The sequence below is a fragment of the Citrus clementina genome, unplaced genomic scaffold (genome assembly GCF_000493195.1).
Source record: "Citrus clementina cultivar Clemenules unplaced genomic scaffold, Citrus_clementina_v1.0 scaffold_4, whole genome shotgun sequence".
In the NCBI taxonomy this organism is placed as follows: domain Eukaryota; kingdom Viridiplantae; phylum Streptophyta; class Magnoliopsida; order Sapindales; family Rutaceae; genus Citrus; species Citrus x clementina.
This window is the reverse complement of record NW_006262274.1, coordinates 19,436,267-19,449,281: the sequence shown is the minus strand read 5'-3', so window position 1 is coordinate 19,449,281 and position 13,015 is coordinate 19,436,267. Positions and strand designations below refer to the sequence as shown.

Genomic DNA, 13,015 nt, shown 5'->3' with positions numbered 1-13,015 from the left:
CTTAAAATTTGTCATTTTTTCATTCAAAGAACAGCAATGCTTCAAAAACTTAAATCATGTTTACGACATTTTCTTTTCCCTATTTTATATTCCAAAAGTAACATTCCAAGATACCTCTAATAATTCAAGAGGAGGCTCTTTACAACCTCTCTTTCAAGGTTTGGACACATAGCTATTAGCCTCCAAAGAGTATTGAAAAGAAGGGGGAAGAGAAAGAGAGAGAAAGAGAGTTACATCTTGAAAGTATTGCCTGCTGCCTTCAAGCAATACTTTTCCCGTGTAAGCAAGAACATTTGTTTCCCTCTATTCTGCTTTTAGCTGTAAATATTAGGCCTAAACCAAACAGCATCTATGTGTAAACAGTTCTACCCCTAGAGAGTATTGCAATCTTGAGAAGGCCCCCCAGAAATTTAGAATCCTAGGTTTGTTTGAAGAGCAACAGAACTACCTCTTACCACCCTAGGCATAGTGAATCAGATCATTTATGCCATCCCACTTAACAAATACAAGCAAGAAATTCCCTAGCATCCACTAAGCTGCGATAAAAGGTCCACTGAAATGGATTAACAATAGTGTATCCCTTTGCAGGTTATGTCTTATCTATATGTCAGTATAGGCTGTTGGCGGGAGCAGCATATATTAGCAAATGCTATTATTCTTGCTCGGAGAAAAGGATGTTCTAGCCCTCCAGGAACAGAGGTTCCTAAACTAGCGGTTTTACCACTGCCTCACTCCAAATGTCCCATAAATCCATGAATACCAAATTATATGTACTTGTTCTCCACGGGCAATTACAGCTAGTCTTATTCAAGATTTCTTTTTTTCTCATGTAAATTTTACATAATAGTGCTAATGTTATTAAGGATGCAGCCATAGATAAGAAAACCAGATATACAAGAATAATACAACACGTTCTTCAAATATCCAAACACGAAAATTTACTAGGCAAAAAAACTATAGCATTATCAACTAACAGGATAACCCTGCATCATATTCCCATAATAATGTTACAGCAGTACTTAATAAAAAAGAAATCTTGAATAAGACGCGCACAAAAAAAATAAAAAGCCACATGGCACATTCTGTGTTTAGTAAATTCAACCCCATAGATTCATGCTGGAGGTTAACCACCCAAGCTCCTCCAGAAAAGAGAGTCAAAAGGTGAGAACACATACAATTTCCAGACAATCTCTTTGAAACCCATCATATCAAACTCCCACTGACATTTAATAGAACAGTCCAGAACATAAAATGACTTCACTCAAGTATCATCTTGTCAAAAATTAAGGATTTGACTCGTTACATACTTATATTGTCTATCCTCTTTCTGCCATTTTATCTATAGTAAATATAAATTAAGAACCAACAAGCCATAACTTAAAGACTTACAAATCATCTCATAGGCATACAACAGTTTCACGCTTTAAGCAGTAGGAACACAACTCACAAACAAGGAAAAAAAGAAAAAAGAGATTAAAGCATACAAGATGCACTCTGCCTATATGCACCTCAAAAGTTGCCAATGATATTACATGTGAAAAAATACTATAAATATATGATACCTAGCATCAACGACCATAAGCTAAATCAAAATGGATAAAGTTGGGATGAGAGTAAGATTATAAATACTTACAAGAGCTTCAGAAATGTGATGGCTGCACCTAGAAGACGGGAAAAAGTACAATCAGAACATTGACATTCTAAAGAGTACACATTGCACATTGCGTAGAACCTATTCAATTAAATAAGCAGCAGAAGATTCAAATTGAGATACTTACCGAAGCACAATTTAACTTCAACGCTCAATCCAAACACCTCCGGTGCAACTTCCTCCAGAATGATCAGATCATGGATCAGATGTAATGCAAAATTCATTAGGACGTGGATTTAATTTTTTTTCTTTTTTTTAATAAGAAGAAGGGGTAAAAAAATACACATGCAAGCAACCAATTAATCCTGATTAGCAACTTCACCAGGAAAGAATTAAGGAAACAATATAATAGATTTCCAAAAACAAAAAACTGACACGTAACACACACAATAACATTCAGAATCACAAAATCATTTAGATCGTAATACCATCACTGACTCAAGAACAGAATTTTCATCTTCACATAACTAATAGAAAAGTATAAATGATAAGACAAATAATTGGCAGAAGTTCTAGATGTACAAATTTCCCTTCTAATCCCAACAACTAATTCTAGAATTGCTAAAATAACAGTATCAAGACAAGGACTTTCAATAGTGCACGATAAGCTCCCAATAAACAAACCAAGGTACCTTCTACTGGGTGCCATTAAAGCACATAAGCACTGGAGGATTGCCTCATAAGCAGTGGCAGATATCCTGAATGAAAGATAGAATTAGACACTCTGCGGCCCAATGATTCAAAAATAATAGCAGTAAGAGATTAAGGAAAACGATAAACAGAGATTAGCCAATAGAATGGAATGTGGGTATTGCAAGAGAAATGGAGGTTAGTCGCAGTTCAGAAAAAGGAAACCCTCCTTGCCATCTTCAGCAAAATCTCTATGGACAAATCTTCTTTTATGAACTCTATAGCAGGATATGTTTCTTTCCACGTGCATTAATTTAAAATGCATAAGAATATCAGAAGTACAAATCTAATGATGACGAAGCATAAACAATTAGATATAATAAACTTTGACACCAGCCACAATTAACAACAATTACAGTGCAAAAAAACGCCTTTGGCTAGTTGTCTTACAATAGGAACAAGTACATTCCACTGAAAGAACTGCCAGAAAGGAGTACTCCTGATGATTCCCTCTTTTGCTTCAACCATGCCCACAGTGTGTTCAGAGCTCATAGGCCAGCGTAGAAAAATAAAGACAGATAATGCCCAATGATTAGATATCTAAATATGAATTAGGCCATAATTTACAAATATCTAGCGCAACAGATTTCTGGAGTCATAAAATCAGCAACATTGTTCACTTGCCCGAGATGAAGGGATGCGTCAATGCTTGTGCCACTGTCATCCTCTTCTCTGGATCCAACACAAAAATCTTGTCTAGAAGATCTTTGAAATTGGCTAACATCTTAGGATCCTCACCAGGAGAGGCTGTAACAATAGATCCAATATCTTTCGGCTTAATATTGAAAATTATCTTCTTTATAGCCTACAAGCACAGAATTAAATGCTTAGGAAACATTAGAGCAGACCAGAACTAGACAAATTACCATTCATAGTAAGCATTGAAGCAAATATAGGAGACCATAAGTGTACCTTTTTAGTAACAGGATCCTCTTCTGTAGCATGAAAATTCAGATCCTGATCAAAGTGCTGATCGGTAAATGCCCCCTGGAAAAGAAAGCCAGTATAAAAATATTATCAGCAGAAGACAATAGTGTAACATCTCAGTAGCAGATTAAAACAAGTACAGAAGACCTGATGCAGGACTAAAGCAAGCATATCCAATTCTTCCATAAATCCAAAGCATAGGATCAAAATTCAACATTCATATTCTTAAATCATACGCCACAGAAATCAAGTTGTAAATTAAATGGACGTACACTGAATAAAGGAACCTTTACCTTACGTAGCATCTTCTTCGGGAAGGGGCCCTTCAACTCCATGTGAAGACGTAGCATGTCATTGTTTGTAGCACCTGGGAAAAGAACCTTTCCAGTATAAAGCTCATACAAACAGCAACCAACAGACCAAATATCCAGTGGATGATCATAAGGCAAGCCAAGAACTGTCAAAAGAAATTAAAGATAGGAAACACATTACAAACTAATTTTAATGTTCTAAACAGAAGAAGCCATCAACTACACACTTGTCAAGTACAAAATACCCAACAGGCTAAATTTTAAAAATGGAAAAAACAATAACAGTCATTCAAATAGCCGAAGTAGACGCACGAGGAAAAACTTACTTATTTCAGGAGCACGATAAAAACGGCTCACAAGGTAAGGTGTAATTTCATTTTTTCCAGCAAACATGGCATTGCCGAAATCACAAAGCTTCAGAACATTCTTTGCCTCGTTTACCTGAAGCAACAAAATCAAATTTTATTTCTTAAAAATAAAGATGTAAAATTAATTGAAATAGCAACCAATCATAAAGTATCTTAATCCTACCAGCATATTATCAGGCTTTATATCACAATGAAGAACGCCGCAGTTTTTGAGATGCTTTAAGGCAATAAAAAGCTGCTTTGCGTATGCTCTGACTGCAGTAAGTTTAAGACCAATATTGCGACCAAACTTCTTTAAAACCTCACGCAGATTCATGTGAAGAGATTCAAAAACTAAACAAAGATGATTCCTGTACTTAAAACTTGAAGCAAAGCGAATACAATGGCGTTTATTCTCTGGATCTGCACCTGCTAACTTCTTTAAAATCTGAACCTCAGTCTGACCAGCCTTGTTCCTGTCAAATATACGTAATTAACATGTCAAAGCCAGATCTAGACAAATCTATTAAAAGAAAAGAGGCCAAAACAACTAGCTCATAGGCATTTGATAAAATGAGTACTCACATTGTTTCATTATTACGTATGATTTTTATTGCCACTTCTTCTGGTTCGCCATTGCCAGCCTTAAGATCCTTTGCACGAACTACCGTTGAAAAAACACCTTTCCCATGGGCAGCAGTGACTTCATACCGTCCATCAAGTATTTCACCGAATCGATAACCTGTATAGGATAAAGTAAATGAGGGAAGAAAAATTGGCTAAGTCGAGAGAAAATGGAACACAAAATACTGATGCATCAAACTTCAGACCACAAACACTTCCAACATCTCTACGTGTTTAATTTTATCTATTACTTTCTAACTGAAGAAGGCTACAAGGAAATCATCATAGATGAACTGTATTTAGCAAATTTTCATCAACCGATTATGAAAATCAGCTACTGCAAGTAATGAGAAATTGATCAATTTATCAGAAAGTAAGTAGAAAATTTTGTTTAAAATACAAAAACAAGTAAGCGTTGTTTAGCAAGGGCAAGTCAGAAGATATCGATTTTTTTTCCCTACATCGTACGGCACAATGAGTGAAATATCAGACAAGCTTCTCAGCAGCAGTTTGTCATGTGACATAGTACACAATGACAAAGGCAAAACAATTTAGAACAAGGAATTACCCACTGTAAAAGAATGTAAAAAAGTTAGTTTCGTCCTACCAAATAGCTATTGTTGAGAAGGTTAATGCTATTACATTGTAACCATAGAACTGGGAAGTGGGCTTCCTTTCAATAGAGAAAATACAAGCCATCTTCGATCTTCCTCCATACTGGATAATGGAAAGGGAAAAAAGATTCTCCCCACTTTTTACGATTCCCATTCTAAGGAGTTATGAAAGAAAAACCCCACAGTGAATTTCTTTAGAGTTTTGAAGAGGTAATTGCTACATAAGTATGGCATTCAAGGTAAAAAAAAATCACATCAATTATCACAGAGCAATAATTTTTAAAAGAAAAAGAGAGAAGACACAACTTACTATAGTACCCCTCTGCATCATCCCAGTTGTCGTGAAGACCACTCCTTATGATTTTTAAGCCTTCTGCTTTGCCCTTCAAAGAACAAAACATTAAAACTCAGCAGAGTGATAGAGGAGATAATTGGTTGATATTCATAATCATCGTCTCAGTTTCCAAAAGCACATACTTGATGAACTCCAACAAAAATTCAAGAAGTGAATAAACAATAAGATATCACCGGAGTACTACAAACCGGAATTCATTATGTATGACGAAAATGACGAACAAAGTGTTGTTTCCAAAGTCAGTTGCCTATCAAATACTAATTGAATGCATTAGCTAAAGCTACAGACAATTGAGTACAATCACCTTCGACTAAAATAGAAAGTTACAAACTAAAAAGAAAAATTATCCCAAGCAAAGTATTTAAGAAACACCAAACAAGTATCAAAGTTATGTTTAGGGCTCTCGGCAGCAGGACCAAAAGATAAGTTCAGTTGGGCTGCCCAAAGAATATCGATCAGCATCTTTAAAGTGTCAGAAGAATGCATTTAAGGAGATAGCAAAAGAAAAAAGGAAAAACCAAAAGGTCAAACCATTAAATGACACAAACATAACAAAAGTGAATATCTTACATAAATAGCCAGAAATTATAGAAAGTAAAAAAAAAAATTATAAAGGAACATATTCTATCAAATTGGATAATATGAAAGTTGCATTGCAATGCATGCAATCAACAATCAGAAAAAGAGAACAAGTAAATAGAATATACCACAAAAAACCACCAAACTTACCGTTTTACGAACCCCAACAGGAGTCTCTCCAAATATATCATCACAGGGAATGTGGTTTGATGTCTCACTCTGCACAATCAACAAAGAAATATCAAGTTAGAACAGGATACAAGGGTCAATAAACAGACATTTGTTATTTTTAATATACAAAATAGTAAATCGGAGAGAACGGACAGACCTTTGGAGAACCATCTCCGAGGCCCCCACGAACAGAAGTCTTGTCCAAAGCAGTGACTCCATTTTGTGGAGGTGACTTCTTCACTGAAAATGATTGGTCAGCAAGATGGACATTCACACCATCAATTCTACCATTGGAATCATTCTGTAATTTATTGTTAACATCGGTGGATTGACTTGAATGCTCTGAAGGTTTTTCATCAGTTTCCACATCAACTAAATTAGAGTCTTTTTGCTGCTGTAAATGCTGGTTTTTATATTTTTCAAGAATGGCCTGCCTTCTCTTTCTACTTTCCTCCATAATTCTATCGAGATCTTCTTCTTCCTGTTCCTCAAGCTTCAATGCAACCCTCTCTTCAAAATCATCTTGCTCATCCTCATCTTTTGTTATTTTGTCCCCAGATCCTTCCATAGAATAACTGTTGGAACTATGAATCTTAGCTAGATCATCCTTCCTTGTTCTATCGCCATAACTTCCTTTATCATCATCGTGCTTCAAGTGCCTAGAATGTTTATACCTATCTCGATTGCTATAACTGTCTTTGGGACTTGCACCCTTCTCCCTGTCGCTCTCAATATCCCTACCTTTATCTCTACTTCTATCTCGTCGTCTCTCCCTTTCCCTCTCCAAATTATTATCTCTAACTCTGTCCTTTTCCCTATCCCTTTGTCTATCCATGTCCCTATCATTGACCCTGGCTCTATCCCTGCTCCTATCTCTTTCCTTCTCTCTTCTCCTCCCCCTATCAACCTCCTCATATCTGCTCCTATCTCGTTCCTCCCTCCCACGGTGTATGTCCCTGTCCCTACTCTGTTCTCGATTTTTGTCTCTTCTTCGTTCCCTGTCCACCTCCAGATGCTTGCTTTTCTCCCGTTCCCACTCCCTTCTCCGCTCCCTTTCTATCTCCCGACTATGATGCCTATCTTCTCGACCAACATATCTGGTAGTATAACTAGTTCTGTGCTCCCTTTCATCATCCCTCACCAAATCCCTACTACCGTGTCGTTCATTCCTACCGCGTCGAACCAGTCTCTCATCTTCAGAGTCGTTAGCATCCCGTTCATGATAATTGCTTCTTTTTAAAGGGGCTTCCTCTTCCATCACACTTTGGGAACGAGATCTTTCCTTAACAACATCATGTGACCTTGATCTACCCCTTCTAGTATGATATTCATCATAAGATCTATCCCGTGACGGTGAGCACAAAGCTGGGCTATATTTATCCCCAGAGCTTTCAGAGGACACTGACTTTCTCCTATCATGTAAATAGCTTTGATCATCCTCCATTGGATCAAAATCATGATAACTATTACGCTTTGCACTTCTTCTTGTAGGGGACTTAGATTCCCTCCGCTGCTTATAGTTCTCGCTACCATTTTCACGAGGTAATTCGCCATTGCCATGCTGCTCATTATAAACCTTATCACAGATAGAACTACTAACTACATCATCACCAATCTGTTTCCCAATGTTGTCTTTCATAGCATCTTCACCAACACCCTACAAAAAAATGTCAAGCAGATTGAAAAAGGATTTGAAATACATCAATGTCTAAAACTATAACACAAATAAATATAAAAACACATGTACTGAATAATAAAAATATAAATAAAAACTTGTAGACAGCTCTTACAAATAAACAGTAAGCCATCAGTCTCTCCATTGAAACGCCTAGGGGAAACTTCTTTTGCAATTGACTCAAGCAGATTCTTTTATATGCATGAGACACTCACTCAGGTACTCTAAACAAGCTCTCACAAACCAAAAACTCATCATTCAATTCCATAAAACAAAGAAAGAAATTCTCCTCTGTTTGGCTACCGAGAATTGTTCAAAGATATAACAGAAATTTGAAAAAAGAAAGACAAAAAAATTTAAATTTATGATTGTCAATAATTCAAACCCAAGCAAGGAAAACGTTTCCGTAAAACAGAAAAAAAAAATCAAGATTTGAATTTCCGAGACTTTTCTATTCACACAGTTCTCTGTAGCCAAACAGAAAGTAAACCAACAATGTCAAATTTGAACAATAAAGATTAACTAGCTTAAGGGCAACCAGAACACACCGGATTTCGAGAATTGACTCCATCACGAAGACCAACGGCCTGGATTTCACCAGACTCAAATTTCTTGGTTTCAAGATTGTCCTCGTCAAGAATTTCTCCTTCCTCCACATCATCATCAATCCGAACACTATTATTATCCAAAACAGGAGGAGCAATATCTTCACCGCCGTTTTTGGTTTCGTTTTCGTGCTTCTTGCTTCGGTGGTGACGATGACGGTGATGATGGTGACGGTGTTTGTGTCGTTTCGAAGACTTCTCGGCTTCGTCATCCGATGCGGATCGACGATGCTTACGATGAGAATCTTGCTGTTGCGCGTCGCTAGCCATTGGGTTGAATTTGTCGAAACCTAGGGTTAGGGTTTTTTCTTCCTCAATTATTTAGGTGAGCGACTGGCTAACAATGAGAATCGAGAGCCAGAGACAAAACAAGGCAAGTGAATTTGCAAATCCAGAACACAAAAGTGAATGCGGGAGGCTTCCGTGTTTGGGTTAATGGGCTTTTCGTCGTATTTCGTTAGGTTTCCCAATTGGGGCCGGCGGCACGTGTCACATCGAGTGGGTACATCATTTTTTATACACACGTGCGATAATAATTCAATTTTTATGTTGCACTTACGTTAGAAGTAACGTGACTTTGGGCTCTAATGAGAATACAATTACCCTGACTATCGTTTCCTTGAATCAAGACTTGCTTGTTTTTAACGTGGTAGACAATATCGCATCATTAATCCGGTTCAGAATCCGGGAAATTTACAAACTAAACACAAACTTTTTGTGATTTTCAAAATTAACCCCTCTGGCCTTTTCTATCTAACTTTAATCCTTGTTATCTGCAAATCATTTTTTCTCTCAAATTTGGTGGTTTGGTCGTGATAGCATCAGAATATTTTCGAGGTACTTAGTAATATGTCGACGGCAGATACATTTCCGACATCACTTGGCGTTGTTTTGAAGTTTTCGATTATCGGGTTTTCTCACTCAAGCTTGACGATTGTTGGTTTGGACATTAAAGCAAGCTTCTTCTTCTTTTTTTTTAGATTGAATCTTATTTAATTGGTTATTTGAGTGTATTTTGATATCAAAAGGAGCATTACGATTGCATTGAGCATGAAAATTGACAAATGTTTGATAAGATTTGGGTTTTTGTTAAATATAGTACATGAAATATTTATTAAAATGCCTCTTAGAATATGTTTTGTTTTTGGTTAAGTTTGGTACATGTTGTTTTGATTTCCCAACAGTTGCTTCAAATTTTGCTTTACTTGATGGAATGGTGTTAATGGAATAAGGAAGTAGAATAGGAGCAGTGGCAATGGAAGATGGAATCGGGAATTGGTAGCAAGCTCCCACCATGGAGATGGGTGATGGGCGCCTGTCGTCTGTGGACGATCATGCTTGTTACACAACTTAAAAAAATTAAAAATTAAAAAGTTAATGTATGGGGAAATTACAATGATTTTGCCAAATTGGAAGGCAGATGTTTGTCGCCCAATTTGACAGAACCGTTGTAGTTGCCTAAAAATGGTTTTTATTTTTTATTTTTTTTAAATGAATCACACATCTAATAGATAAGTAAGGAGTATATTACAAAATAAGACTTCAAAATATATTATGGTTTGGAATTATAAGAAGCTAATCAAAGATGGAGTCTTTTCAAACAATAAAGCTTTATTCTTACCAATTGTTTAGCTCATACACCACCTTTCCCACGGTCCATTAAAACGTATTTGAAGTATAGTTGACTGCCATTAATTCTTAAGAATTAAGAAAAACAAAAGAAAATTATTAGAAACTTCAAAACATGATCCAATGAAAATATGTGACAAGTACTTGTCGCACAATTTTTGGATTTCATCTCTAATTTCGTTTTTTAACTGAAATTTTCTTTATTTTAAATGGTTCTTTTTTATTATTTATCAACTCAAACTAAGTATTTTATGAACCTTCATTATTTTATGAATTAGAAAAAAATAACACTTACAAACTTCAAACATTACATCAACTTAATATATTGAAAAATCCACATTGTATAAAAATAAACACTAAGGTTGACTTCTTACTCACCATTGATGATTTTTTTTTTAAATTATAAATATGTTGCATGAATTTAGTGCTTTATTGAGAGTGGTGAGTTTTGGAGATTTGTTAAGAATGGTGAGGCTTGATAATTTGTTGATATTGGTTTGGTAATTTGTTAAGAGTTGTGAGAGTAAATTTATCCAAAAAATAATAATCCGCTAATTATAGTAGAAAGAGATAGAATAACTAGTTTTTAAAATAAAAAAAAATCCAAAAGTTTTTAGACTAGTTATATAAATTGAGTAATGATACAGCCACAAACTCTTGTACAAACTTATTTTGTACAAACTGACGTGGCATGATAAGATTGGTTGAATTGAATATCACTTGGCCCACATGATTTGTTTTTATTAATTTATATTTTCATTCAACCAATGAAATCATGCCACGTCAGTTTGTACAAAATAAGTTTGTACAAGAGTTTGTGGCTGTATCATTACTCATATAAATTTCCCTAACAAATCTGGTTCTAATAAAGATTTAGTTGTCTTTGTTTATATTAATCAAGCTGAATTAAAATCACACCCATTACTGTAAAATAATAATAATAATTAAAATTTGATGAACCGTACATCTGTTTATTTATCCACTATTCGACGAGCTTAGAACATCTGAGCTGAACTCCTCTTTCTGTAGTCTGCACATGTTAACATAAATTCACGTGACAGCCTGACAAATGTCTCCTTCTACTTCCGCTGTCTCCATTGTCACTATGATCACAATCTTTTTCCTCGCTTGTTAGTCCTTTTCTCTTCTTCCCTTAAATGAAAACAATCGTTTGTATTAATCTTGCAAAAATCAGGGGCTGCCACCAATGCTTTAAAAAAAAAAAAAAAAAAAAAAAGCTCTTGACAGGCTTGGTAAGTGTAAAAAATAGCACAAACATGGCAATCAACAACCACAAATCACATTCGTAGGTTTCTGATCAGCTGGTTCATTGCTTTCATTATGCTCTTGAATTTCCAGTATTTCAACTCTACGATTCATCTTCTTTCTTATCTTTATGGCTACATCTGACGGTCTAAATCTCCCGCATACACTAACCCTGCATTGCTGCTTCTCAATCAAATGTGCCTCTATCTCTTCATCAAATGTATGAAACAACAGAGAGACTGTCAACATTAATCACTGAAACTTCAAATTCTTAATCGACGAAAATCTCAAATACCCCATCTCACCTTTCATGTTGAGAAGTATTCTCCTCAGTTTTCTGCAGCAGCCATTGCAGTCTAGGTTAATTCTCATCACCATGCAAAGAATCTACAGTTTAGAGATATAAGAAAGAAAATGAGGCCCTGTTAATATTGATTTGTCATTTGATGATAAAAGAAAGGCGGTATTGTTAGAAATAAGCACCTGTCTTTCCTGCATGAACTTTGGCAATTTGCAGGAATCTGTGTCAAGATTTGATGGCTTTAAAAAGTGAATGGAAAGTAAAGGCCGGAATTGGAGAATGTGAATCAAAATGGACCAACTAATATTTCAACTTCCGGATTGTCTTTTGGAAATCCTTTCCCTTCAAAACTGGGATCTGATTCTCCTTAAACTGAGAAAGAACACTTTTAGGTTCCGTGCTTGCCTTATTATTCTTCACTTCATGTCCAAGGTTTCTTTACTTTATGTAACAAACTAAGGGGTAAACATCACTTCAGGCAAATGCTTTGTATCACCTCATGCAACATTATCAAGCAACTCTTTCTTGCTTACAAAGTCTTATGTTTCACAAAATTTAAGCATAAGTTACCCTAAATTGACTCCCTCAAGATATATTGAGAGCAAAATGAAACAAAAAACAGAAAAGAAAATGAAACAAGCGCATCAAAGTTGGTACTAAGTATGTCTTCAAAATCTTATTTCATTGTAATGTAATAACACTCAAATACAAGCTACATCTTGGATTTATATTTCCCTGTGAAACAATAAGTATGTACATTGTAAATTCCGCATTGAATACATTGTAAATACAGCATAGAACATTCTTATTAAAAGCTATCTATTCCAGCAGCTGGATCTTTTTTTACCTGTAATCACCTGCTGGAAGAGCCAAAAATTCGCTTGATAATGGCAATTTTTTGTAGAGGATTCCTGCGTACTGCTGTAATTTGCCTTTTAGATACTTCAACAACAACAGGATATCTACTTGTGAGTGTTACCTTCTTCTCCGACACATTGACCAACACAGACTCTGTCTCTGCCCAATATGCAAATTTTTAGAATCCATGCTAATCCAATGGATTACAAAACATTGGATTCATAATTCAAATGAAACATTAATCTGATCCTAGCCGAAGAAAATCTAAAAGAAAGTTCCAATTTTCAAAGATGTTGCTGTAGCTGAAGAACTACAGCAGTCCAGCTTATCCATTGGAGACATGCAGTGCCACTGACAAGTAAACACCATTAAGCAACTTAACATTATAATTACAGCTTGCAAGAAAATAGCA

The 13,015-nt window shown here is 35.7% G+C and overlaps 3 protein-coding genes across 10 annotated transcripts in view; all 3 read right to left on the bottom strand.

Annotated features, from left to right (window-relative positions):
* Positions 1-1,484: 1,484 nt before the first annotated feature.
* Positions 1,485-8,958, bottom strand: LOC18043528 (serine/threonine-protein kinase prpf4B). Of its 6 annotated transcripts, none has more exons than XR_002906083.1 (13): positions 8,493-8,958; positions 6,427-7,926; positions 6,249-6,317; positions 5,475-5,547; positions 4,512-4,668; positions 4,111-4,402; positions 3,906-4,020; positions 3,562-3,725; positions 3,254-3,328; positions 2,732-3,146; positions 2,284-2,349; positions 1,779-1,830; positions 1,487-1,661 (listed from the first exon to the last, which is right to left on the bottom strand). XR_002906083.1 is itself a non-coding variant. In XM_006437627.2 (10 exons), exons 1-10 carry the CDS (start codon positions 8,817-8,819, stop codon positions 2,958-2,960), a joined length of 2,961 nt encoding a protein of 986 aa, XP_006437690.1. In that variant the 5' UTR covers positions 8,820-8,958; the 3' UTR covers positions 2,360-2,957. The 6 variants fall into 6 exon arrangements, 1 of the variants encoding a protein (XP_006437690.1); XR_002906084.1 differs by having other exon boundaries at positions 1,779-1,826; XR_002906085.1 differs by having other exon boundaries at positions 1,779-2,349; positions 4,111-4,202; positions 4,356-4,402.
* Positions 8,959-10,234: 1,276 nt separating this feature from the next.
* LOC18043527 (heavy metal-associated isoprenylated plant protein 6) lies at positions 10,235-12,162 on the bottom strand. 2 transcript variants are annotated; one of them, XM_024186568.1, is made up of 5 exons: positions 11,928-12,162; positions 11,750-11,831; positions 11,471-11,653; positions 11,144-11,330; positions 10,235-10,246 (listed from the first exon to the last, which is right to left on the bottom strand). In XM_024186568.1, exons 1-4 carry the CDS (start codon positions 11,940-11,942, stop codon positions 11,218-11,220), a joined length of 393 nt encoding a protein of 130 aa, XP_024042336.1. In that variant the 5' UTR covers positions 11,943-12,162; the 3' UTR covers positions 10,235-10,246; positions 11,144-11,217. The 2 variants fall into 2 exon arrangements, with proteins under 2 accessions (XP_024042336.1, XP_006437689.2); XM_006437626.2 differs by lacking the exon at positions 10,235-10,246 and having other exon boundaries at positions 11,231-11,330; positions 11,481-11,653.
* Positions 12,163-12,484: 322 nt separating this feature from the next.
* LOC18043525 overlaps positions 12,485-13,015 on the bottom strand; it is a 1,214-nt gene continuing 683 nt past the window's right edge. The window contains exon 3 of one of the 2 annotated variants that reach the window (XM_006437624.2): positions 12,485-12,762. In XM_006437624.2, the coding sequence (XP_006437687.2) occupies positions 12,599-12,762 (164 nt within the window). In that variant the 3' untranslated portion in view covers positions 12,485-12,598. The remainder of the gene's footprint in view (positions 12,763-13,015) is intronic. The other variant, XM_024186591.1, reaches the window with a different exon arrangement.